We start from the raw sequence: 25,990 nt of genomic DNA on the forward strand, positions 1-25,990 counted from the left end.
TAAAGGGAGTCATAGAGTCGGACAGCATGAAAACAAGGTCTTTCGGTCCAACTAGTCCATGCCGACCATGTTCCCAAACTAAACTAATCCCACTTGCCTGTATTTGGCCTCTCTCTCTCTCCACAACTTTCCTGCTCATGAACTTATTTAAATGTCTTTCAAATGGTGCAACTGTACTTGCATCCTCTGGCAGTTCATTCCATACATAAACCACTGTTTAAAAAAAAAAGGTTGTCCTTTACATCCTTTTTTAAAACTTTCTTCTTTCACCTTAAATAAAAAGCCCTCTAGTTTTGAACTTCCTTACTGTAGAGAAAATACCCTTGTCATTCACCTTATCTATAACCCTCATGATTTTATAAACCGCTGCTAAGTCACCCCTCAACCTCCTACACTCCAGTGAAAGAAGTCCCAGCCTACCTAGACTAGTTTTATTACTGACACCCTCCATTCCCAGCAACATCTTTGTCAATCTTTTCTGAACCTTCTCCAAGTTAATGACATCCTCCATATAGCAGGGTGACCAGAACTGTACACAATACTCCAAAACTGGCATCACCAAGGTCCTGTACAACATCAACATGGCATCCTAACTCATATAGTCAAAGGTCTGAGCAATGATGGCAAGCCTTTTTGACCATCCTGTCTACCTGTGATGCAAATTTCAAAGAATTATTTATCTGAACTCCTGGGTCTCTCTTCCCCATAACACCACCTAAAGACCCTACCATTAACTGTCTAAGACCTGCCCTTGTTTCTTGTACCAAAATGCAATACCTCACATTTATCTAAATTAAACTCCATCTGCCACTCCTCAGCCAATTGACCCAACTGATCAAGATCACTTTGTAATCTTAAATGACCGTCTTCATTGTCCACAATGCCACCAATTTAGGTGTCATCTGCTAAATTACTAACTATGTCTCCTATATTCTCATCCAAAATCATTTATATAAATGACAACAGACCCAGTACCTATCCCTATGGAACACAGCTGGTCATAGGCCTCTAGTCCAAAAAACAATCCTTCACCACCAACCCGTCTCCAACCGTTAAGTGAACTTTGTATCAAATTGGCAAGCTCACCCCGAATCCCCATGTGATCTAACTTTACTCATCAGTCTACCACGTAGCACCTTGTCAAAAGCTTTACTGAATTCCAGGTAAACAATGTCTACCACAAAATCTACCTTTTGGATACTTCATTAAAAAAAACTTAATTAAGTTTGTCAGACATGATGTCCCTAGCACAATGATGCTGACTATCCCTAAACAGTCCTTGCCTCTCCAAATGCCTGTAAATCCTATCTTTCAGAATCAGCTCCAACAACTTACTTACCACTGTTATCAGGCTCAAGTCTATTGTTCCCAGGCTTCTCCTTACAGCTTTTCTTAAATAACACTAGCCACCCTCCAGTCCTCCAACACCTTGCCCATGGGGTTTTTGCTGAAACAAATATTTGTGATAGGGGCTCCCACAATTTCCTCCCTAACTTCCCACAACATCCTGGGATACACTTGACCAGGTCCCGGAGATTTATCCACTTGTATGTTTCCTAAGGCCTCCAGCACTTCCTCTTCTGTAAGGTCAGCTGTTTCCAAAACAACCATATTTGTTTCCCCAAGTAAACAGCAGAATCCCTAGTAGCATCAACATACAGAGGGATCTAGGCAGACAGGTCACAGTTCCCTCAAAGTGGCAACACAAGTAAGTTGGTCAAGACGACATATGGCATGTTTGCCTTCATCCGGGTGAGACATGGAATTTAAAAGCTGGCATGTCATGTTGCAGCTGTATAGAATTTTAATTAGGCCATGTTTGGAATATTGCATACTGTTCAAATCAAATATCCCACCCAAGTCTATAAATTCTTGTATTACCTGTCCTGGTTTAGAACTTCGCATTTTTCAAAACTTGAGATGGAACAGTCCCCATAGCAGCTGCTCAACAACCAATCAACTAATGACTTTCCTATGATATCATTGAGGCTATGTTTTGGTGTCAAGTCACATTATGGATGGTGCACTCCTCCCTGCCTTTGTATCCAAAGGCAAGCTGCTGTCTCTCCTTTCACCATTTACCCATGAACATTTAACAAGTTCTATCAAGATCAAACATTTCATCTTTTCCAACATCAAATTCATTTTGGTGTCTTTCCAGAAGGTCCACGACATCCATGAAAGGACATGCAACAGACAAATCGGTCAACTGGACTGAATAAATGTCAAACAGGAAACCTCAATTATTATACACAAAGTAAAATAAGGATATAATGAACAAGAGGAAAACATGAATATCAAAACAAAAACATTTTAAAAACACATTATATATCTGAGATTTGTTTTAATGTTCTTGAGGAACTTCACACAAAAACAAATTGTTTGCCAAGGCCAAAGAGATTGTCCTGTAGTAGCTAACGAAATAGGTAGTTTAAAAATTCAGTTTTGATTAATGACCTGCAATTCCATCATTATTTTTAGGCCAAAATACAATGAATTTGTTCACTGCATAACAAATCAGTCAACTTTAATGGTCCTTCTTCAGACAGGGATCTCAAGAAGATCATGAAGGTATGATCCAGTGAAAGTTCAGAAAATGTAACAGCAGTTTGCAATATTGCAGGTGACAGTAGCCTGCTGTTAGAAAGGATTTAGGAAATTAATTTTTCATGACTTAAGAGTTTGAGCTGAGGAAACCTATAAAAAGAGTATTAAAAAGGCAAACTTGAAAACGTGAACATACTATGATACAGGTGTATGAATTCAGAACAGGAGTTTTGCCCCTTTTAGCCTGCTCAGTCATTCAAAAGGATCATGACTGATCGGATTGTGGCCTCAACTCTACATTTCTATGTAACACCAAAAATGTTCAACTCCTTAATTAAGAATTTGTCTACTTCTCCTTTAAAAATATTCAATGACTGCTTCCACCATTTGCTGGGGAAGGGAGACTCTCTCAATCCTCAAAAAAAAACTTCCTCAGTTTGGGCTTAAATGGGATATCACTCATTTTTAAACTGTGCCCCTGGTTCTAATCTGTCACACAAGGGGAAACATCTTTCACCATCCAAACTGTCAGTTTCAATAAGATGACTTTTCATTGTGTCAACTCTAATGGACGCAGGTGCAGCCTGTCCAATCTTTCCTCATAGGGTAATGACTCCATTCCAGTTCAATCGAGTAAACCATCCCTGAGTGGCTCATAACATGTATCCTACCTTCATAGAGACAATCAAAACTGTATATACTATTAAAAGTGGCAACAGGAACAATCTACACAACTGCAGCAAATCATCCTTACATTTATATTCCATTCCCCTGCAATAAAAGACAACATAGCATTTATCTTGCTAATCACTTGCTACATCCACAAACTAACTTTGTGATTCATGTACTGTGATACTCAGATCATTCTGCGCCTCCATTTTACAATCCCTCCTTCCATTTAAATGAAATGCTAAATTTCTATTCCTCCTGCTCAAGTGGACAATTCTGTCCTTTCCCACATTACCTTTCATCTGCTAGATCACTTAATCTAAGATCACTCACACCTAGCCTGATGCACAGCCTGAGCATATCCGTGGGATCTTGGCGCAGGAGGCAGAACAGCTCCTCACTTTTTTTTGGATTCACAGTTTAAAAGGTCTTTTAAACAAGATAAATGGAAGCACGGGATCAGGGACCCAGTACAGAACCAAGTGAAATCACAGCAAAGTTGTAGTTCAGCGGTTGCTAATAGCTGCTAACTTGATGATAAATTATTTTTAGATTGAGGATGAAAAGGAAAAGTATTCTTTGTATTAAAAAGCAAAAGTTAAGTAGGTTGGGTCTCTACTCATTGAAATTTATAACAATGACAGTTGTTCTCATTGAAACATATAGGATTCTTAAGGGGTTTTACAGGGTAAATGCTGAGAGGGCATTTCCACTCATGGGAAAGTCGAGGACCAGAGGGCATAAGCTCAAAATTAAGGGGCACGAATTTAAGACTGAGATAATGAAGAATTTCTTCTCAGGGTTGTGTGTCTTTGGAACTCCGTGTCACTTAAAGCTACGAGGGCAGAGTCCTTGCATATATTTAAGGCTAAGACCCATAGATTCTTGAGCAAGGGTTATAGGGAAAGGGTAGGAAAGGAGACGTAAAGAGTGCTGGATCAGCCATGATCCTACTGAATGGCAGAGCAAGTTCTAGGAAATGACCAACTCGTGAAATAGCTGAGGAACTGAATAAGTATTTTGTATCAGTTTTCATAGTGGAAGACATCAGCAGCATATGAGATCTTCAAGAGTCAGGGAGCAGGGTGAGTGTAGTGGCTGTCACGATGGAGAAGATGCAAAGGAAGGTGAAAGATCTGAAAGTGGATTAATCACCCAGACCAGATGGACCACACCCCAGAGTTCTGAAGGAGATAGTTGAGGAGACTGTAAAGGTACTAGTGGCAATCTTTCAGGAATCACTGAAGTCAGGGAGAATCCCAGAGAACAGGAAAATGGCTATATGTGTTCAAGCAAGGCGGGAGGCAAAAGAAAGGAAACAATAGGCTGGTTAGCCTACTTCAATTGTTGAGATTTGAGAGTTCATTATTAAGGTTGGGATTGCAGAGTACTTAGAAGCACATGGCAAAATTGGGCAAAGTCAGCATAGCTTCATCAAGGGGAGGACATGTGTGACAAATCCATTCGGACTTACTTGAGGAGTAAACAAGCAAGTTAGCCTGAGGACAGCCAGTGGACGTGATCCATTTGGATTTTCAAAAGGCCTTTGACAAAGTGCCACACAAGAGGCTGCTAAATAAGAGCCCATGGTGTTAGGGGCAAGGCACTGGCATGGATAGAGGAATGGCTGACTGGCAGAAGACAGGGTAAGGATAAAAAGGGTCTTTTGCATGGCAGCCAGTGACTAGTGGAGTTCCACAAGGGTCAGTGTTGGGATCTCTACTATTCACATTGTATATTAACGATATGGACAAAAAAAATAGAGGACGTTTTTGCTAAGTTTGCACACGACACACAATAGGTGAAGGAACAGGTAGTGTTGAGGAAAAGAGAAGGCCGCAGAAGGACTTGGACATGCGAGGCAAGTGGGCAAAAAAGTGGCATGTGGAATACAACATGGCAAAGTGTGAGGTTATACACTTTGGTAGGAAGAAGAAGCGTAGACTATTTTCTGCACAGGGAAAGGCTTCAGAAATCCAAAGCACACAACAGATTTACCGATCCTATTTGGGATTTTCTTAAGGTTAACATGCAGGTTCAGTTGGCAGTTAGGAAGGCAACTGCAATGTTAGCACTCATTTCAAGTGGGCTAGAATATGAGAGCAGAGTTGTACTGCTGAGACAATAGAAGGCTCGGATCAGAGCGTATTTGGAGTATTGAGAGCAGTTTTGGGCACCGTGCCTAAAGGATGGATGTGCTGGAATTGAAGGGGTCCAGAGGAGGTTTACAAGAGTGATCCCGAGGATGAAAAGCTTATCAAGGTCATACAGCACAGAAAGGAGACCCTTCAGTCCAACTCATCCATGCCGACCAAGTTTCTCCAACTAAACTTGATTCACTTGAATGCTTTTGGCCCATATCCCTCTAAACCATTCAAATGTCTCTTAAATACTGTACCTGCATCAACCATTTCCTCCGACAGTTCATTCTACATATGAGCCACTTGGCACCAAAATTGGTGGTATAGTTGACATCTGCAAACTTACTAACCATGGCTCCTAAATTTTCATCTATATCATTTACATAAATGACAAACAGCAGACCCAGCACTGATCTCTGTGCAATACCGCTGGTCACAGTCTCAAGGATCCAAACCAAAAAAAAAAACAACCCTCCACCACCACACTCTGTCTACTGCTGTGAAGTCAATTTTGTATCCAATTGGCCAGCACTCCCTGAATCCCATGTGATCTATCTTTACTGAACTGTCTATCTGCAGAACCTTGTCCAAGGCTTTACTAGACTCCATGTAGACAACATCCACCGCTTTGCCCTCAGTCTTTTTGGTCACGTCCTCAAAAAACTCAAACAAGTTTGAGACATGATTTCCCACACACAAAGCCATGCTGACTACCTCTAATCAGTCCTTGCCTCTCAATCTCTTTAAACCCCCTCTCTCGGAATCCCCTCCATCAAGTTGATGTCAGACTCAGCAGTCTATGGTTTCCAGTGTTCTCCTTATAGCCTTTCTTAAAGGCACAACATCAGCCACCCTCCAGTCTTCCAGCACCTTACCCATGGCTATAGGTGATACAAACACCTCCGCTCAGGGCTCTGCAATTTCTTCCCTAACTTCCCACAATGTCCTGGGAAACATTTTTTTTTTTTTTTAAAACTGACTTCCAGCACCACCTCTTCTGTAATGTGGACTGTATTCAAGACATCAATACTTATTTCCCCAAGTTGCTTTGCTTCTGTCTTTCTCCATGGTAAAAACTGATGCATAATCTTGGTGTAGTCTCTCTCCCATTGCCTGTAGTTCCACACACAGGCAGCCTCATTGATCCTCAAAGGGGCCCTATTCTCTCCCTACTTTCTCTTTCGCCCTTAATTTACTTGCAGAATCTCACTGGATTATCCTTAACCTTGGCAGACAAGGTTATCTCAAGATTTTTGCTTTCCTGATGCCCTACTAGGAATGCCCCTACACACCTTATACACTTCAAGAGATTCATTTCATCCTTGTGGTCTCTACTTGACATATGCCTTTATATGACGTATGACATATGACATTATTTTTGACCAGAATATTTTTATTCATCCATTGTTCTCTTCTCTTACCAGCCTTACCCTTCACTCTAACATGAACATAATGCCTCTGAAGTCTCATTATCTCACTTTTGAAGTTTGCAAAAATTTTCTTTGATAGAATTGAAATAAGACAGCTAAAACTAAGAGCTAACTACATTATTGTGGGTCTGCAATCACATGTAAAAATCAGAACAGGGTGAGAGAACAGATTTAAGTATTTCCTAAGATTTCGTTAGGTACTGTGAACCAGAAGGGTTTTTGTTTTAAAACAGAAAGGGAAACAAATCTCAGTTCCATGCTACCCAATACAGAGACTGGCTGGTGAGAGCTTGATTACTTGACTGAATTCAAACTCCATGATTTGTCATGGTGACATATGGATTCTTGCCTCCAAGAACATCAGTCCAAGTTTGTGGATCTCCAGTCAGTAACAATCATACAACACTAGCATTTGCTTCTGACACTGAAGTGTCTTGATGCCAAAATTGCAATGCTGCATTTTCTGCATCCACCACGTATGCAGTGCAAACAGGTTGTGGCAATGTCGAGCTAAATGGGTATTTGTTAGACCGACAGTGATGTGCTTAAACAACATTTTCCATATGAACAAGAGGAATATTACAGTTCTAATACCACATTAGAAACATTCAGGATACAAGACTGGTTTACTTAGGAGGCAAATACCATGTAAAAAAATTAAGCATCAATATGCGAGAGGCTTTCAAACTTGATATTTCAAAAGGGGTAAATAATAAAGCAATTTTTATCAGTTGTTGAGTAAAGATCCCTGGAACACAAGTTGAATCTGAAAAGATTTTTTTGGAACAGGAAATGCTATTGCGATGAACAGAAGGAGACAAAAACAATTATCTGAAACACAAAAACATATCAAAAAGACAGGGGGCAAAAAAAAAATGATTATTGCAATTGGTTTCACCTAAAAAAGACACAGAACTTGATGGTCATTTTCTGTGCCAGGCCCTATTCACAATCATATATGCCTAGGCCTTAAGTTCTGTACCATGTATGAACTCACCTTCATTTTCAAAACCAATTCATAGGGACCATTCAAACAAGCAGTGGTTGAGGACTGTGGGTCTGTACTCCATGGAGTTTAGAAGGATTTGGTGGGAGGGGGAGGTTCTGAAACTTATAAAATACTAAGAGGTCTGGATAAGTGAACACGGAAGATGGTTCCACTAGGAGCTGAGGGCAGACCCTTACAGTGAAGGGATGACCCTTCAGAACCAAGATGAGGCAAAATTTTTCAGCTAGTGATGGTTAATCTGTGGAACTCACTGCCACACAAGGCTTTGGAGGCCAAGTCATTGAGTGTATTTAAGCCAGAGATAGGTAGGTTCTTGATTAGTAGGGAGATCAAGAGTTATGGGGAGAAGGCAGGAGAATGGAATTAAGAAACGTATCAGCCATGATCAAATAACAGAGCAGACTCAATGGGCTAAATAGCGTACTTCTGCTCCTGTGTGTTATGGTCACAGGTGTTAATCATATGAATCATAGCAACTTCTCTTCACTGCTCTTGTATTCCCACTTGATTTTGTCGATTGTGGGTCACTAAAATGCCACAATCCTTCCCACAGACCAGGTCCCCATTTGGTTTGGTTGAGTGTGATAATCTTCCAGGAACAAACGTCACCGGTGCATTTCTTCATGTTGTCTTTCAGTACATCCTTTAGGTGCTTCTTCCAGTCTTCTTCTGATGCATCTGCCCCGATTGAGTGGAAGGAGGTCTACTTTGGGAGCCTGGTATCTGAAACGTGAGCTATATCCAAGCTAACTAAGCTGTTGGTGGTTGATCATAGCCTCAATATTTGAAAGAGGACACAGATGATGGTGACCCTTCCACTTGATATATTGTATCTATTACAAGCAGCGTAGACAAAGGCACTCGAGTGCTTTGAGATACTTCCAATTTCAGGATCACAACCTATGACTACAGGGCATGCCAGACCTACTGAGCTGCTCCAACATTCTGTTTGTTAATGGTAGATCGTGAGCTTGGCTTCATTTTTCATCTTGGTATCTTGATCTTGGAGGCAGTTTAATCTTGGCGGACATAGTGGCACAGTGGTTAGCACGGCTGCCTCAGTGCCAGGGACCTAGGTTTGGTTCCAGCCTTGAGTGACTGTGTGTAGTTTGCAAATTCTCCTCATGGATTGCCACTGGACATTCCAATCTCCTCCCAGTCAAAAATTTGTGTAAAAGGTGCGCATCAGCGATGGTAAATACAGGGTTATGGGGTTAGGGTGGGGGAGGTGGGTCTGGGTGGGATGCTCTTTGGAGGGTCAGTGCAGACTTGATGGGCTGAATGCCCTCTTACTCCACTGTAGGGATTCTATGATTCATCTTCTAACACTTACATCCTCAGGTGTAGGTTTTTAAAAACATGCATCAATGCAGAAGAAATTCATGTCAATGAGATGTGTCATCCTCAAAACAAGGTTCAACTAGTTCAAATTATCAAATGCTTTCTCTTTCTCATCCATGCACATAGCGCAGATGTATTTAAATGATAATTGGAACTACTGACACTTACAGCCTTCAAGCTGAAAAACTGGGATCTGGTTAGGCAAGGAAATCTACAATTATCATGGGGTCGACGGCAATGTGAAATTTGAAATAAACACATTAGCCATTATCTTATTGACTGGTGGCGTATGCTTGGAGATGAATGGTCTTGTTCTGTTCCTATTCTATGTTTGTGGGAAGTAATTCTTCATACATGTGAACTGGAAACTCTCGAGTTCCATTTCTCCAACAAAACAAGATGTAATTTGACCTAACTATGCGCATTTTAAGTTTATTAAAAAACAAGTTTGCCAATTAAATGGCAACATGGACAGATCCTGTTCGAGCCTGATACAGTTTCCTACACTGGTGACACAAGACATAGTTCTGCAAAACTAAGGTACATGTTTGACTACATGCAAAAGCTATCAAACAAGTTCTACCCCAACAATAAGCTCCAGTCAGGCTTTTGTAAGGGCAAACAAAATTTGTCAATGATTTAGTATGTAGAAAATGTGATCTACACAGAAATAAAATGTTTAAGCCTAATGTTTCATTTGTGCAATATATCAAAATAAAACTCACTGAATTTCTTTCAAAGCAAATAGTCATAATGCTCCAAAATCAAATTGACAAGCCCAATGTCACAACCAACTCTATCCGAATGTCACCTAGTGTCTGCTACTCAAGTTCCCAGGAGTTTGGACAAAAATAAATTTCCAAAATTAATCAAACAAACATTTGATGTAGCAATGTAAAGATAAAAGCAAAGAATTCAAGAGATCTGCGGATCATCTAAAAACACTTTAAACTTCAATAAAAAGAGGCTTCAAAATTACCAAATGGGCAATATTTTCATTGATTTTAAGATAACATGGGGGCAATAAATTTTATCCACAATGCAAGAGCTTCGAAGTTTAAACTTTCAATTACAGTCTTTCACTTGATGCATATGTCACTGCTGCCGCTAGCATTTGCGACCCATCCTTTAATCACCCTTGAAGGTTGTGGTGTGCCATTTTCAACTACTGCTGTTCAGGGCAGTGCTCTAAGATTTCAGCAGCAGAGGAGTAGTACTACTACTAGCGGCAGTAGTGATTATCAGCCCACTTGCCCAAGAAGGCTGTGGCAAAACCAACAGTTGCCCATTAACCTCCCAATAATTTTGAAGAAATTGCTGCATTTGTTCTGTAAATACATTTCACAAAAATTTCCAGAGTTACAGCCACTATTTAACAGTATAAGAACTCTAACGACACAATTTACATTCCTGCAATGTCATTCAAACTCTGGCACGTAAAGAGACATGTCATTTCATTCCTGCAGGTAAAGTGTTCTCAAGAGGTTATTAATTTTTTTAAATTGCCTTTGCGTGTGTTCTTTTCATTCCTAGTCTGACTGATGTACGTTATTTCCTTCTCAGTGAATTCCCTTTTCTCCATGTTAACAAGTACGTTCGTTTGTGAAACAGGCTCTTGCACACTCATCTCCTAGAAGCCCATTGATCTCATCATGCCATTATGACCTCAAGCGAACATTACATGCTATGACATGCCTCACTCCGACTAATTCTGGACCATTATGCTGGTTACAACACAGTGTATCTAACAGAACCATCAATTTTCATCACATTGTAGACACATATTCTCTATGTTGATGATTCTGTGAATTCAATAGAATTCCATTTCCTTTTACCATCACTTCACAGTTTTATTTCCAGTATACAGTATGACTACTCAGGTCTGGGTCACAATTAACAGCATAACCATGAGCTAATTGAGTACATGTTAATCAACCACATCAGGAAGCAAATCAGCTCAATTTTCTGACTGAAACAAGGATAGAGTAAATGTATTAGTTGCACTATGCCCTCTGGGTCAGCTGGTTGTAGAGATGAGAGACTAATCAGAGATACTTTCCCCACACCTATAGAATATTTATAACATATATCACAAATGTTTGAAGGAAATAATGAAATAGATATTAATCAAATAATTTTCATGACTTCCCCCCAACATTTATTAATAGTTGCTGAAAAATATGAGGACAGTAATTTTTTTCTAATTATAGGTCATTGGTTATACAAATATTTTGAGCAACAAATCAGTTCTACAGGCATGCCCTGACGAGAGAGATTTGTGCTTAAAAATAGTATTTTCTAATTAGGGTAATCATTCCTAGATATACACCACTTACATTGTTAAGTGCGCTCCTTGCTGGTACAGTGCACAACTTAAAACCAGAGAAGAGGACAGCCAACCTGTGGGGCTGCTCTTCATCCCTCTTGATTTACACATTTTAAACCAAGGAGGTATTGCAAATATACCCCCTTAGTTTAATACTAGGTTCAGGTTTTTAAGTTGTCAAGCAGTAAAAAGAGTCCAAATATCTCTTAAAGCATGTCTTTACCACAGTCAGAAAATTCATGCTGTAATTGTGACTTTTCTTTTAAAAAAAAGCACAAACTTATCGGGAGGTGGGACCAAAGATGTTTGAAATTTCCTGTTGAACCCAATCCCAAGTAACATACATAAGTGAGAAGACAGAGGATCATGCCAAAGAGGCTGAATAGGCTGGGGCTTTTTCCCCTGGAGCATCAGAGGCTGAGGGGTGATCTTACATAAGTTTATAAAGATCATGAGGGGCTTGGATAGGGCGAATGGCCAAAGACCTTTATTCCCCAGGGAGGGGAGCCCAAAACTAGACAGCATAGGTTTAAGGTGAAAGGGGAAAGATTTAATGAGCAACTTTTCACACAGAGGGTGGGGCACGTATGGTATGAGCTACCAGAGGAAGTGGTTGAGGCAGGTACAATTACAACATGTAAAAGGCATCTGGATGCATACATGAATAGGAACAGTTTAAGAGGTTTTGGAGTAGATTTGTAGCTCGGGTTGTGGGTGTTGAGGTTGGTTGGCTCGCCGAGCTGGTTTCTTGTTTCGCAGACGTTTTGTTACCATGCTGGGTAACATCTTCAGTGCAGCCTCCAATGAAGCGATGTGTTCTCCCGCCTGGTTTTTAAACTCTGGGGTCCGTTGAGATGGACTGCCTCACTTTCGATTTTCCTTCATACTGGAATGTATATGGGGTCGAGTTCAATGTATTTATTAATAGCATGCTTTGTGGAGTACCAGGCTTCTAGGAATTCTCGTGCCTGTCTCTGCCTAGCTTGTCCCAGGATTTTGGTGTTGTCCCAGTCAAAATGGTTGTTCTCCTTGTCCACGTGGATTGAGATGAGTGAGTACTGGTCGTGTCTTTTTGTAGCCAGTTGGTGTTCATGTACTCTTGTTGTTAGTTTCCTTCCTGTTTGTCCGATGTAGTGTTTCTCACAGTCACTGGTAGATGACATTGGTCCTGTCCATGGTGGGAAGTGGGTCTTTAGTTCGGGTGAGTTGTCGTAGGGTTGACGTGGGCTTGTGTGCCGCTTTGATGCCCAGCGGTCGTAGGAGTCTTGTGGTGAGTTCCGAAGTGTTCCTGATGTAGGGTAGTGTGATGAGCGTGTCGGGGCGTGTAGTATCTTTCTGATGTTGTTCGTGTAGGCATCTTCTGACCCAGTTTTTTGGATATCCATTATCCTTGAAAACCTGGAAGAGGTATTCTTCTTCCTCCTGGCCTAGTTCCGTGTTGCTGCAGAATGAGTCCGAAGATAGGTGATCCCATGGCTGTCCTGTTGATTTGCTCGTATGTTTGGCCGTTGAAAGTGAAGTGGGTGGTGAGGCATAGGTCCAATAGTTTGAGCATGTTTTCCTTAGACATGGTTTCACTGGGGTCTTGCTCTTGTTCCAGTAGTGTTGTCATTGTTTCCATTGCTGGTGGTATGCCTATTGATGTAAATAGGGCAGTGACATCAAACGATATCATGGTCTCTTAGTCGTCTATCCTCATGTCTTTGATGGAGTTGAGGAATTCTTGGGCTGAGTAGATAGAGTGGAGTGACTTGTTGATTAGGTGCCCGAGTCTCCTTTGTAGTTCCTTGGCTAATCTGTGTGATGGAGTGCCTGGTAGGGAGACTAAGGGTCTGAAGGGTACTTCCGGCCTGTGCACTTTAGGGAGGCCGTAGAATCGGGGTGTGTTGGTTCCTTCGGGTTTGATTCTTGAGAAGTCTGCTTTGTTGATCTGTCCTGTTTAAGTCTTTTTAGCATATAGAGGATTTTGTTGCCTAGTTGCAGTGTCGGGTCAGTTTGTACTAGCCGGCGTGTGTTCTCGTCGGCGAGCAGTGCTTGTGCCTTGGAGATGTAGTCCCTTTTATTGAGTATCACCGCCATGCGCCCTTTGTCTGCGGGTAGTATTGTGATGTTCTTGTCCTTCTTTAATCTTTCCAAGGCCAGTCTTTCCCGTGTGTTGAGGCAGGCACGAGAATTCCTAGAAGCCTGGCACTCCATGAAGCATTCTATGAAAAAACATATTGAACTCGACCCCATATACATTCCACTACGAAGGAAAACCGGGAGTGAGGCAATCCATCTCAACAGACCCCAGAGTTTAAAAACCAAGCGGGAGAACACACGACGCTTCACTGGAGGCTGCACTGACGATGTTACCCAACATGGTAATGAAATGTCTGCAAAACAAGAAACCAGTTTGGCGAACCAACCAACCTCAAGAGTTTAAGAGGGATATGAGTTAAATGCAGGCAAATGGGACTAGATCAGTTTAGCATATCTGTTCAGCACAGACAAGTTTGATGGAAGGTTGTGTTTCGCTGCCGTATAACACTGACTCCATTGCTCATTTTTTTTTTTATGTATCCAAAACAAAAATGACAGCACATGCATGCGGTCACGGAATCCCAGTCTTGTGAAGTAGGAAAGCTCATTCAAATATAAAAGATATTTTAAAAGATGTTGCAAACTATATGAAGGTCAACAATATGCAGGTCTGAAAATATAACCGTTCAATCAATTCCTTGAGGGCTCATTTATCTCCTTTCAAATATCCTCATTTAAATTTTTAAATATCCTCATTTAGAAACATTTACCAGTAAATGAAATGCACAAACTGTTTTTTAACAAACCTTCTCCCAACATTATCCATTATCTTCCTACATTTCAATGTTAAACAACACTTCAAAAATATTTCACTGGCTATAAAGCAGTTTTAGATCTGGTTTCCAAATGTGCTACAGAAGACTGAACACACTTACTTCAACAAGAGTACATTAGCCAAGAAGCCTTCAATCATGCATATTCACCTTCCCTAAAAGCCTTGCACCTTGACAACTTAGTCCAATTTTGCAATCTGATGAACAGAAACCAACTTAGTGTTTTAATAATTTAATACAGTACCGATTCAAGTTTTGCAATGAGTTCCAATATTAGCCTAGATACTTCATGTGATTACTTTTAGTTGTGTCTCTGTTCAATGTTTTCAAACCAGTACGTTAGCACTGTTTAATAATGAGGTTTAGTGTCACTAATGAACTAATAACGTGCATGAACTCAAACAAATCAAATATACCTCAGCATACGTACCTTTCTTCTCTGTCTTCTGAATGGGGATGGAAGGTGTGGGTGTAGGCACTTTCGGTACAGTAGCTGCTCCATTAGCATCAAAGGATTTCTTTGGATGATGCTCAGGCTGTAGACTAAAAGGACTAGAAGGAACAGTGCTTGGGTTTGAAGTTGGGAGAACCACTGGTTTGACGGGGTGCTGCACTGGGGCAGCTCCACCAGGAGTCTCTGTTCTGGGCAGTCGGTAGTCTCTGTCATTGTGTCTGTTTGTCTGGGACAAAATATTCTGGGAGAGCATACTACTGGCACCGCTGGAATGCTTGTCTTCCACTTTTCATGATTCACAAAGGAAATGTGGCAAAAAAATAAAAGGGGGAAATGTTGTAATTAGAATGATTATTAGAGCACTACTGGCTAATTTATTAACAGTACCCTTAATTGTTCATAAGTAAATGTTTTAAAATGCAAGAGTTGTTAGAATCAAAACATCTACTCAGGATACATTAGACCTTGTATCTTACAGTGTCACCATTGTGACATAATGCGTTTAATTTCCCTTACGTGCTCAATGACTGCAACTTTTGCAACCATTTTAGCTCTAGAACAACATAATTTATATCAGGATGATATCAACAGAATTTATTAAACTTCACATTTTCCAATACATTAACACCAAGTAGCACATATATTGTGTTATAAACCTTAACTTTTCAACCTATGTCCTGGTTTGGACAGCTGTGTGTCAATGGGAGGAAAGCCAAATTATGAACATATTTCAATCTTACACAATTAACTGAACACAAGGAAATCAGACTGGTTTACTCCTGGGAACTTATTTAAATTCTCACATTAATTAGCATAATAACACACGTGTTCAGTTTTATTTTAAACACGCAATAAGTGATTCAGGGTCATCAATTCCCGAGGAGATGCTCTGCAGCAAAATGGCAACTCTTGCAGGTTACTTTTACCCTAAGGCAACAAATGACTCGTTATAGGGAAGATTAAATGATATCAGTAGCCAGAGGAGGGGGGCGTGGTGCAGGGTAAAAAAAAGAATATTCCTATTTTCTTTCAATAATTCACTCAGTTACATTTACTTTTCTGAAACCACAATGAGGAAAATTGCCTTATTTCAGCAAATGTACAACTCCAGCCCACTTAGAATCCTTAAGATTGTCACAATTTATGTACCAGAATTATAAACTCAACGTCACTAAGTTACTTGATTCATATTCTACCACAAATAAACTATTTGTTCGACATTGTTCATCAGTTTAATTATAATAAAGAATATTCCAATTCTACAAATTTCAGCTAAGCGTGCACATTATGTGAACTCTGTGAAAGGGATCTGGCAATAAGGATTGTTTGTTACTTGATTAAATGTTGTTACTTACTTCCACTTGTAAACCCACTGCCAGCAGTTGCTTGCAAGGTTTCCCTTCTGTAATCTCGATCTCTTGGGAAGCTGTTAACAACCCCAACTTTACTTGCTTCTTTTTGCCTCTGCTCTCTGCACAAACAAAACACCATCGATATTGTGACCTGTTTAGGATACTTGTTTTTTTACATAATATTTGAAAAACTAAACGTGCACCTTTCAATCCACTCTTTGGGTTTCTCCCACTGAGAAACTTCTGTCCTGCAGTTGTAGTAGTATTTTTTGCCCGAAGAGCTGATGTGCTCTGACCAGTCATCAGCTGGTTCAAAAGGCTATATCAAGACAAAAAGAATTAAATCAAAAGACAAAAAAAACACAAAAGTGAAGATAATAAGTGCTTCAGACTGCATTTAGTGCTCAACAACTCAAAAGCTTGGAAGCAATTATTCTACTTACTTTACAGATAGTCTAGTACCTCAATTTCATGCTGATAAACATCTAGCATATTAAAAATTACTCGCGTCATTATTTGTTCAATTCATGAAAATGCATTAACTATAGATTGCATAATACTTGATACAATTATAGGATAACCTTGCCCATTATCACAGCACATCTGTCCACATTACTAGTCAGAACTGAAATTACATCTTTAATGGACTAAACAGTTTTAAGTTTGAAGAAGCAGCTGCTGATATTACTGAGTATTGATATAGAGAAACCAAACAAAAGTAGCACCAACTGTAAAGCAAATGCCACATACAGAACTTAGGCTTGCTTGGCTTAGTTGGTGGCACTGTGTTAAAATTTGAGAGCTCACAACTTGAGCCATGATCCACACTGACACTTTGTACATCTGGAACTGCTGCACGTTAGAAAAGCCTTCACGTGAAGTTTTCATCTGTGCAGCAGTTTAAGATGCCATTTGAATACTCAAATAATTGCTCAACATTGCATCATGTCTCAAAGTAACTTAACTAATCGTTCCACTTGACTTTGTGGGATCGTCTTGTGCATAGGAGGATTAATTCGGATTACCACTTATGATGGATCCATAAATCTGGACCATAACAGTGTGAGCACTTTGGGCAATTTTCTGCGGTAAGATGATACTATGTTCAGATCACAATTCCCACAAATATGGTTCACAATCCATGTATGTAGTACATGGCTTATTGAATCATTTACATTTTCACCAATATATAGCAGCCATATTTAAAGGCAACTTTGTGTATGTCCGTATAATTTTGGCAGGGGCAGTGATGTAAAAGAAGTGAAGAAAATTATCTCCATTACACACAGTATCAGAAAATTAAAAACATATTTGACAAACATTTTAAAACAAAAAAGTTCCACTTCATTTTTATTTACCAATAGGCAAAAGCAAGTTAGAAGTCTTACAAATGCTATTCCCCACCCCCACCACCCAAATCTCTTGCAACCATACAACTCCCTGAATTGAAGTATGGGCAAACTAACCTACACGCAGGTTACTACCTCTTCATATGCTACTCTTCTTTTGGTTTTCAAGCAACTAGTAGAGTTGTCTATCCTATGTACAACAATCTACATTCACAAACAGCACATCACTGACAGAATGTCATTTGTGATTTTAATTAAGGGCAAACAAGTACGTTCCATCATGCACTTTTACAAAGAAACTGGCTCTGCGGATGCTACTTCTAATAATTTGGATATGTTACAATGAGTTTACAATACATGAACAGTTTACATGAAAGAGACGCTTTACTACAATTATTATATAAAAGAACCAATCATTTCTGTCAAGCCAATTGTCACTTCCATATTTGAACAGAGAGAGTTGGTGGAATGGTGGTAAAGTCATTGGCCAAATCACCCAGAAGCATAGGATAATGCTGTGGGGCATGTATTCAAATCCTACCTTGGCAGCTTGTGGAATAAAACGTTGAACTGAAAGCATGCTTCAGTTTCACAGTTGCCATTACTATCATGTGTTATAAAAATCCACCTGGTTCACAAATGCCCTTCAGGGAAGGAAATCTGCCATCTTTACCTGTTCCGACCACCATATGACTGGAGATCCATGTGGTTAAACCTTCACTGCCCTCTGAAAATCCTGGGTAAAGTACACAGCTCAAGGGCAATTTGCAACAGGCAACCAATACTGGCTTTGCTAGAGATAGCCACATCCCAAGCAAACAATTAAAAAATGCAATCACTGGGCCATATTATGACATCCAACTTTAATGCCAACTTTAAAAACAGACAGGGCTTGGAAAGGCAACAAAGTTTCTACAATTTTGGCATACTACGTGAAAACAGACATCCATTTTAGTCTACACTCAAACTTCCATATTTTTGCACATGCAAAACAAATACTGATAAATGTTCAACATTTAAAAGACAGCTGTCCTTCCCTTACCCCAAGAGGATTTAGTTTGCTTTATTCCGCCTGTGAAATTAGATCAGACAGATAATTTTCAAATTAAAAGTGGAGTGTACATTAATGGATCACTCCATGTCAATCAGCTGTCCAGCAGCAGAAATATATGCATTGTTATGTTGCAATTCTTGGGACATATCAATGTATCAACAATGTTTGCCTATAAAATTATTAGTTTTTGTAGACTGAAAGAAGGCAGGCAATTTCCATTTGCCCTAATTCTTTAGAAGGTCCACACCTGGTTATTTCTGATTCTATTTCTCCATAAAATGTAAGCTCAAAATGTTGCACCATGTAATTTTACAGCAAACAAAATTCTTTGGGTTTATCAGAAAGTAAGGTAATGACAAATAAAGACCTTCATCCTCTTTGAATTTCTCAGACCCTACACTCAAATATCTAACTCACAACTTCAAGTCAAAGTTTATATTTAAGACAAAGTATCATTCTTATATCTAGAGATCAATTAGTTTCAAGAAATAGTTTCAAATGATGAAGATAGAACAAAATTGTGCTAACCTGTATTACTGTTTCTTTCAAAATAAAAGTTGTTCTGTATTTCACAGTATTGTACGCTTAATATTTACTGCTCTATATTAAATTGCAAATATGTTGATGACTAACTTGACATCTAAAAATATTAGCTAAAAATTCTACCTTATATTGTTTTTGTTTAAATAGTTGCATTCTAGTTGAAATTTAGTGCAAAGTTAATGACTCAAGACATGAGCTAGACACTCTGCAAAAATATAAAATTAAGAAATTGAAATTCCAGTTGTCCTGAGACACGTTCCAGTTGCCAAGCTGTTTGAGTAAGAGTTTGAGAAGACCAAAATATAAATGTCCAATTACCTTAAATGAAATATCTGACATTTTAGGAAGGAATTACAAAAGAAATACTTACTGCATCTGATGTTTTACTTGGATTGTTACTAGGATTAGAAGAATGTGAATTTGAGCTATGGTGGGTACTGTTATTATGTGAATTCTCCTGTGGAGAATAGCTGGTCCCTGAAACAAATACAGTAGATTTATTACATAGGCACAAACATTGTAAATTAACCTGAGCTAACTGTTTCACAAAAGGTTACCAGTCTATAGACACTTTTTAATAGCTTAAGTGCCTTCTTTCACCAATTTTCTCACCCCCCAACCCATCCAAAAATTCATTGTTTCCTTTTTGAAGTATAATTGCAAGGTCAGTAAGTATCCTCCTGTAAAATTCCCAAATGCCAATGATCAATTGAAGAATTAATAATGGCAAGTCCCTTCAGACAATCTCTGCACACACATTTCTAACCCAAAAGCTAGTTAGAAATCAAGAACAGAAACTTCGCCTGTTCTTTCCTTTCCCTAAACTAACACCTCTGGGCCCAACTAGAATCCCCATACTATGTTCCTTACCCATAAGTTCAAGACAACTAACAGTATATTTTAGTCTCTTTAAATAGTCATTTAGCATTGGCCATTAGCGAAAGTAAAGCTCATCCTTTCATTGAGAACCTCCAACTAATTCAAACACGTAAGATAGCATGAAAAGGAGTTATCATAAATGACATTTCTATCAATTCAATTGTGAGTTTCATATTTGAACAGTGAGAGATGGTAGCAGTGGTCATTTAGAAAGTTTAGGATAAAATTAATAAAATGAAACTGGAGAAGTTTGGTATGATGTTATTGACTACAGAATAGACATTTACAGAACACAAAATTAGTGCTGGTCTGTTGACAACTCCAAAATAGACATCAAGAGCTCAGAAAGACAGCTCTGAGAGCCAAAATTCACATTTCCAGCAAATTAAATGCATGTCCAGAATGCACTAGATTTATTTTCAGATACTTGCACCACACAAAGGGCCAGCCAATTACATATAGAAAACAGTGATCACAGGCAAGTGTAGAAATCAGTTTTTGGGCTTTTTCTTAAACTTGGAATAATTGAGTGAGTGGAACGTGACATGTTCATGATACAGATTTCCAAGAAAATAAGCAAACTGGTGTGACAGTTCTGAACGAAAGTGATGACATAGGCTTTGCTCAGTTATTAACTTCCCTTATCTATTTGTCTTTGCAGCACATAGATTTGAACTCACTACATGTTAGCACTCTAATGCAGTAGTCTTTCAGAGGCAACTTCAAACCCATGCCCCGTCTGCCCATTTCGATGTTTTAATGTACATTAACAAGCTTGATGAAAAGTAGGGTTCTCCCCATACATTCACATCAGCAAAACTACTCATTTCACTGTTAATTCAGTTTGTTGCCGACATGTGGAAAGTTAACCATGAAGAAAAACTGCCACATTTGTGCAAAGCACTGCGCTTCAAAACATTAACCATTATGAACTATTGCCTGTCAACAGAAAACACTATTTAACATAAGTAATTTTTTTGATGAGAATGGTAACAAAGAATTGACATCATACCATGTTCAGGAAATGGATACATCCAAGATTGGTCATTAAAAGGATGACAAAATTAAGAGAACAGACTTTGCTCCTGATGAAAGTCAACTGGCTTTCTTCTGTCAACCAATACCGTGTCAATTTTGGAGCCACCAATGCAAAACCTATTCATTTTGAGTATAATACAAATGGGATCCTTAAAACCACTGTGGAATTTTCTTCCAACACGGTGAGCATTTCTGCAGGAGAAAAGCTTGAGTAACTATTTTCTTCCACTTGGAACAGTAATAGCACCACAACGCATGGTGGCACACTATCTCACAGCGCCAGGGATCCAGGTTCAATTCCAGCCTTGGGCAACCTGAGTGGAGTTTGCACTTTCTCCCGTGTCTGTGTGGGTTTCCTCCCACAGTCCAAACATGTGCAAGTCAGGTGGATTGGCTTTGCTCAGTTGCCCTATAGTGTGCAGGCTAGGTGGGTTAACTACGGTAAATGTAGAGTTATGGGGATAGGGTGGGATGCTCTTCAGAGGATTTGTGCAGACTTAATGGTCCAAAGGAGGTTTATGAGTCAAATCTTGCACTAACTGTGCTACAACATCTGCAAACCTCTGCTTTTTTCATGAGTGAAACAGATGAGAACAAAGTCCAACACCTTTCACTATACATTTCAGACTGCTGGAAAATTCAAGCTGTGACCACTAAAGAAATAGAATAATTGCTAATTTAGTTCAGTCAAGGTAATTATTTGATTTTATTAGGTGCACACAAACATGAATAGTTAGAAATCTGATCCATTGATTAAATGCACAATAAACACTGTACTGCAGAATTAAAAGCTCAATAAGTACAACTTTTGAATTAAAAAAAGGCCATAAAATTTTGGACCATCAATAACTGTTCAATCAAAACATTCCATTCAATGACTTTGTATAACGTCCAAATCTCTGCATTTGGACTTGTTAATACTGTTGTATTAATAAAATGTTAATGCTGTTTTAGTTCTAAAAGACTGGATAAGATTTACCTTTGGTAAAGGTGCACTAATGTGAGCCTTAAGGGCATTCTGTTGGTATCCATTCCATATTTTCGGTGCAATATGACATCACTAATTTGAATCATTTTGAAACCATATAAAATCATGTGATATAGCATCTACAGTACAGAAACAGGGTCATACTCCACTCAAGTCTTCTCCAATTTTTTCCTAAACTGTGTCATAATCTTCTATCCCTTACTCACTTGGATGCTTATCACATCTCCCTTCTACAAGCATTTATATTATTTGCCTCAATACACGTTAATTCTAAGTTCCACATTCTCACCACTCTACAGGTGAAGAAATTGTTCACCATTGCTTGTTTGTTTATTTGTAACCAACGCATATGATCAGTCTCTGGTTTCACTCCTGTCACCAACAGAAACACTCCCTCCATGTCTGCACCAAACATTTCAATAATCGTAAAACTCTGTTCTATCATCCCTTAGTTTGGTCCCATCAAAAGAAATGGGACGTAGCCTGTTCATTATTTTCTAAAAGTTATTACACATTAAATTTCTGATATCAACCTTGCAAATTTGTTTTTGTATCATCGTCATTGTCTATGTAACCCTTCCTTTCTAAAAAAATGGCAACACAGTACCACAGGTTTGCCCCAATCAAGACTCAATACAAGTTCAGCAAGACTTCTCAATGTTTCACTTTTATCTCACTAAAAATCATCCAGTTTTTCATTTGCAGTTACAGTTCTATGGGCCCACATCTCAACGTTCAATCATTGGTTACATTCAAACAAAAATGGTATTGTTTCTGTGCACAAGCCTAAAGCAACTACTAATCTGGGATTCCTAATTTGAATTAAGTACTTAAAATGGCAAGTTTATCATCTAATCAAAAATGTTATTTGCAATTTTACTCGATCGTTCGTCAATGCTTTTGCCAGCAAGGCTGTATTTTCCAAAAGATAGCCAAAATGTAATGGCTTATGCAAAACTAAGACTTTCTGCATGCTAACTACACAGTAACGTACCGTCTCGCTCCCTGGCTCGATGTGAGTGCACAGTTTTACTCTTATGTCCTGTACTATCACTATGTTTATTTTCAGGGCTGTTAGAACGTCGCAACATTTTGCAGGGTGGTGATGGATCTCCTGATTCTCTGGTTTTGTCATGGCGATGATCACTGCTGCTCGTGTGACTTTTGGATGGGTATTTAAGAGTCTGAAATAGAATCATCATAAAACAGTTAATTAGAAGAATTGTGAACTAGAAGCAAAATGACATGCAACTGTAGGCAAATGTGCAGCTTTCAGGGATTTCATTGCCTTCCTAGTTCAATTCTTCATGTAAAAAAAACTCCACCGAAGTGTAACTTAATCTCAGTTCGGACTAGATTTCCATACAAGTATTACTTTTCACTAACCTGTCAATTTAACATTGGTTGAAGTAAATAATTGCAAATTTCCAGTCTACTTTTAAAAAGTGATGTTGGCCTTCACCCTTAAAAGAATTTAAAACTAGGCTTAAAAACACAAACAGAAATGGTACATACTACCCTATCCTACTAACTTTAATAAATTAATTGCAAAAACAACTGGGTTTAAACAGAGATCTGTGTATCAGCTCATCGTTATAGCAGAAGCATGTCTCTAAAAAGGTGTTCAAAAACGTAGGAACAAAAAAGCAGGGACACGGAAACCTAGGCCCTCCTACAGTTCAGAATTTATTTACATGTATTTTATGCGTTCATATTCAAAAGTAAAAAAAAACTATCGAAACCAACTGAATCTAAAACACAGTAATGAAAATACGTCCGGATGTCACTAAATGGTATTTTCGCACAAGATTTTAAAATGAATTTTTATTTTATTCCCCCGTCTCCTTAAAATCCAGCTGTAAAGTCGTGAGGCCTACTACAGACGCACAAGCCTCCATTAAAGTAAATGGCATTCGATTCTCTATGAGAAATATACCTGATAGGGCTGGGATTCCCTCCTGTCGTGACACCTGCAAAGAAATAAAAACCAGAAAATGAACGTACCAGCGGTGGTCTAAAACGTATTTTTCTTAAAACTTTGAAACAAAAACTCGGCAGAAAATGTACATATTTTTAAACAAGATCTTTCACAGTAAAATGATCACAAAGGTGGGGAATTCGTTTCATTAAGTTTTTACTTATTTCGGTTTACAGCAAAAATGGCGGATTGTCAAAAGATAAGGGGAATTCGAAAAAGGGGAAAAGGAGATTTAAAGAATAACAAGAAAAAAACCTGAACATTTTACCCATCATTGAGTCTCGGTTGTTTCCTTGCATACATTACCATCAATGCTGTTGTATGTGGAGTGGATCAAAAGGTAAATTATTTTTTTTTCTAAAGGGAAGGGAAAAATATTCAGAAAAACCGGCCCTTCTCTTTTTTTTAAAACAGGTAAAGACACTACCAACTCTCGGGATCCATCTCACACACACAAACCAACACTGAAGAGGACGAGGCCCATACTACATACGGGTAACGCGTCAGCGATCGGGAACAGCCGACCCTCCCGCCAACGATCGTTTTTTTCCGGAAACCCTTCGGCTCTTTCCGCTCAACAGCCGCCCGCACGCGAGCAAAACGAAGAGGCAAATAAATAATAAACAGAGGCGGCTACACAAAACAACACAACATTTCATACATATTGCAAAAGCCGTCTCCTAATTTGCTAAGCGGCTGATTTTCGGTTTCCTAATTTTTAAACGGCATGCTGGGAGATGGGTCACGTGACCGGATCGTGTCCTGACGTCTACTTATTTTAAAGAGAGATTGAGGTGAACAGTGCGATGCAGAACGGCTGTGTTTTTTTTTCCCTGAAAAAAAAACACAACATTCGCCGAGTTGAGTTCTTCGGTGCAAAAAAGAAAAACAAACCTCACACGCAAATGAAAGGGTAAATACAGAGACTCAGTAAGACACTGATGGATGGACTACGCCAGGGCAAGTCATGGCTGCGCGGGCCTGCGGAGTGATCGTGTATAGTAAATGGCTGCCAGTCACTGACTTATGTTGGGGCTTTACATGTGCATGCGCATCGCTTATTTGATTTATCTACTTTTTAGCCACTAACTGTTGCGCTATGATTCAAAATATATTATTTGCCATCTGTTTCCGTTTTCATTCGAGGTGTTATGAGAGTAAATAAAACGTGAAGACCGTATGGCTCGGTAATGTTGTATTGAAGAAAAGTAATGTAAATTCTTGATTTGCTAACTGACATGTAATAAACTTTGCGACGTCGTTATCTTATTATTCCAACACTGTTTCAGTATTGCTGAAAATCAGTCGTGGATGCACATAGTTGAATTTTTTTTATGTACGATTTGGTAGTTTTGCCATTCAAAATAAACTAACAGAAGCAAAATTAGAATTATGAAATATTCTACTCATTGAATCTCTTGCTTCTATCGGTTATTTGGTGCCCAGAAATATTTAGCTGAAAATCTATTCACAAGTATGCAAACTGTACACTTGCTCTACCCATTGCTTAAACACTTTCTATTCTATCGTAGGATGTGACTAACGCACAAAGCCAACATATGCTGTTCACCTTCTATTGCCCTTGAATTATTTCAAACAATGCAATTACAAAGTAAAAACTTTAACAAAAGCTAAAGCAATACATATTTACGTTAAGTGTGAGATGTACACAGTGCAGTAACTAATTGGTAAATAATGCTTTGTTTTCAAACTCGTGTTTTCTCAAAAAAAAAATTTGCAGCAACTCAAATCCTTCATTTTGAAGTGAGGAGAATATTTTGGAAAGGATTATCTGCTTCATATAATCAGCAAAAAAAACTAAGATGTCAAGGAAACAATGGAGAGAAGAGTGAAAGGTCTTTCATAAAGCTTGTTTAGATGTGTACTTGGGGTAACATTTTGTCAAAATTTTCTGTACTGTTTTTCATCCTTAAATCTAAATTGGTGCTAACAGTTGTTATCTGGTTACTTTTGTGCCTTTGTTTGAAATCCCTGACCTTTTCACCAAAACCCTTCAATATTGATGTACTCAAGGTA

General features: G+C 38.9%; 1 protein-coding gene across 5 annotated transcripts in view; it reads right to left on the bottom strand.

The window, feature by feature from the left end:
- Positions 1–24,674, bottom strand: part of waca (WW domain containing adaptor with coiled-coil a) — a 120,967-nt gene extending 96,293 nt beyond the window's left edge. Inside the window, exons 1-7 of one of the 5 annotated variants that reach the window (XM_048609713.1) lie at positions 24,615–24,674; positions 23,912–23,945; positions 22,970–23,159; positions 19,441–19,547; positions 16,328–16,443; positions 16,128–16,243; positions 14,749–15,057 (exon numbers count right to left, since the gene is read on the bottom strand). In XM_048609713.1, the coding sequence (XP_048465670.1) occupies positions 14,749–15,057; positions 16,128–16,243; positions 16,328–16,443; positions 19,441–19,547; positions 22,970–23,159; positions 23,912–23,945; positions 24,615–24,616 (874 nt within the window). In that variant the 5' untranslated portion in view covers positions 24,617–24,674. Of the gene's footprint in view, positions 1–14,748; positions 15,058–16,127; positions 16,244–16,327; positions 16,444–19,440; positions 19,548–22,969; positions 23,160–23,911; positions 23,946–24,221; positions 24,483–24,614 lie in introns of those variants that run through there. The other 4 variants (XM_048609706.1, XM_048609728.1, XM_048609720.1 and 1 more) reach the window with 4 other exon arrangements.
- Positions 24,675–25,990: the final 1,316 nt, after the last annotated feature.

The sequence above is a fragment of the Rhincodon typus genome, chromosome 2 (assembly GCF_021869965.1).
Source record: "Rhincodon typus isolate 14 chromosome 2, sRhiTyp1.1, whole genome shotgun sequence".
Lineage (NCBI taxonomy): Eukaryota > Metazoa > Chordata > Chondrichthyes > Orectolobiformes > Rhincodontidae > Rhincodon > Rhincodon typus.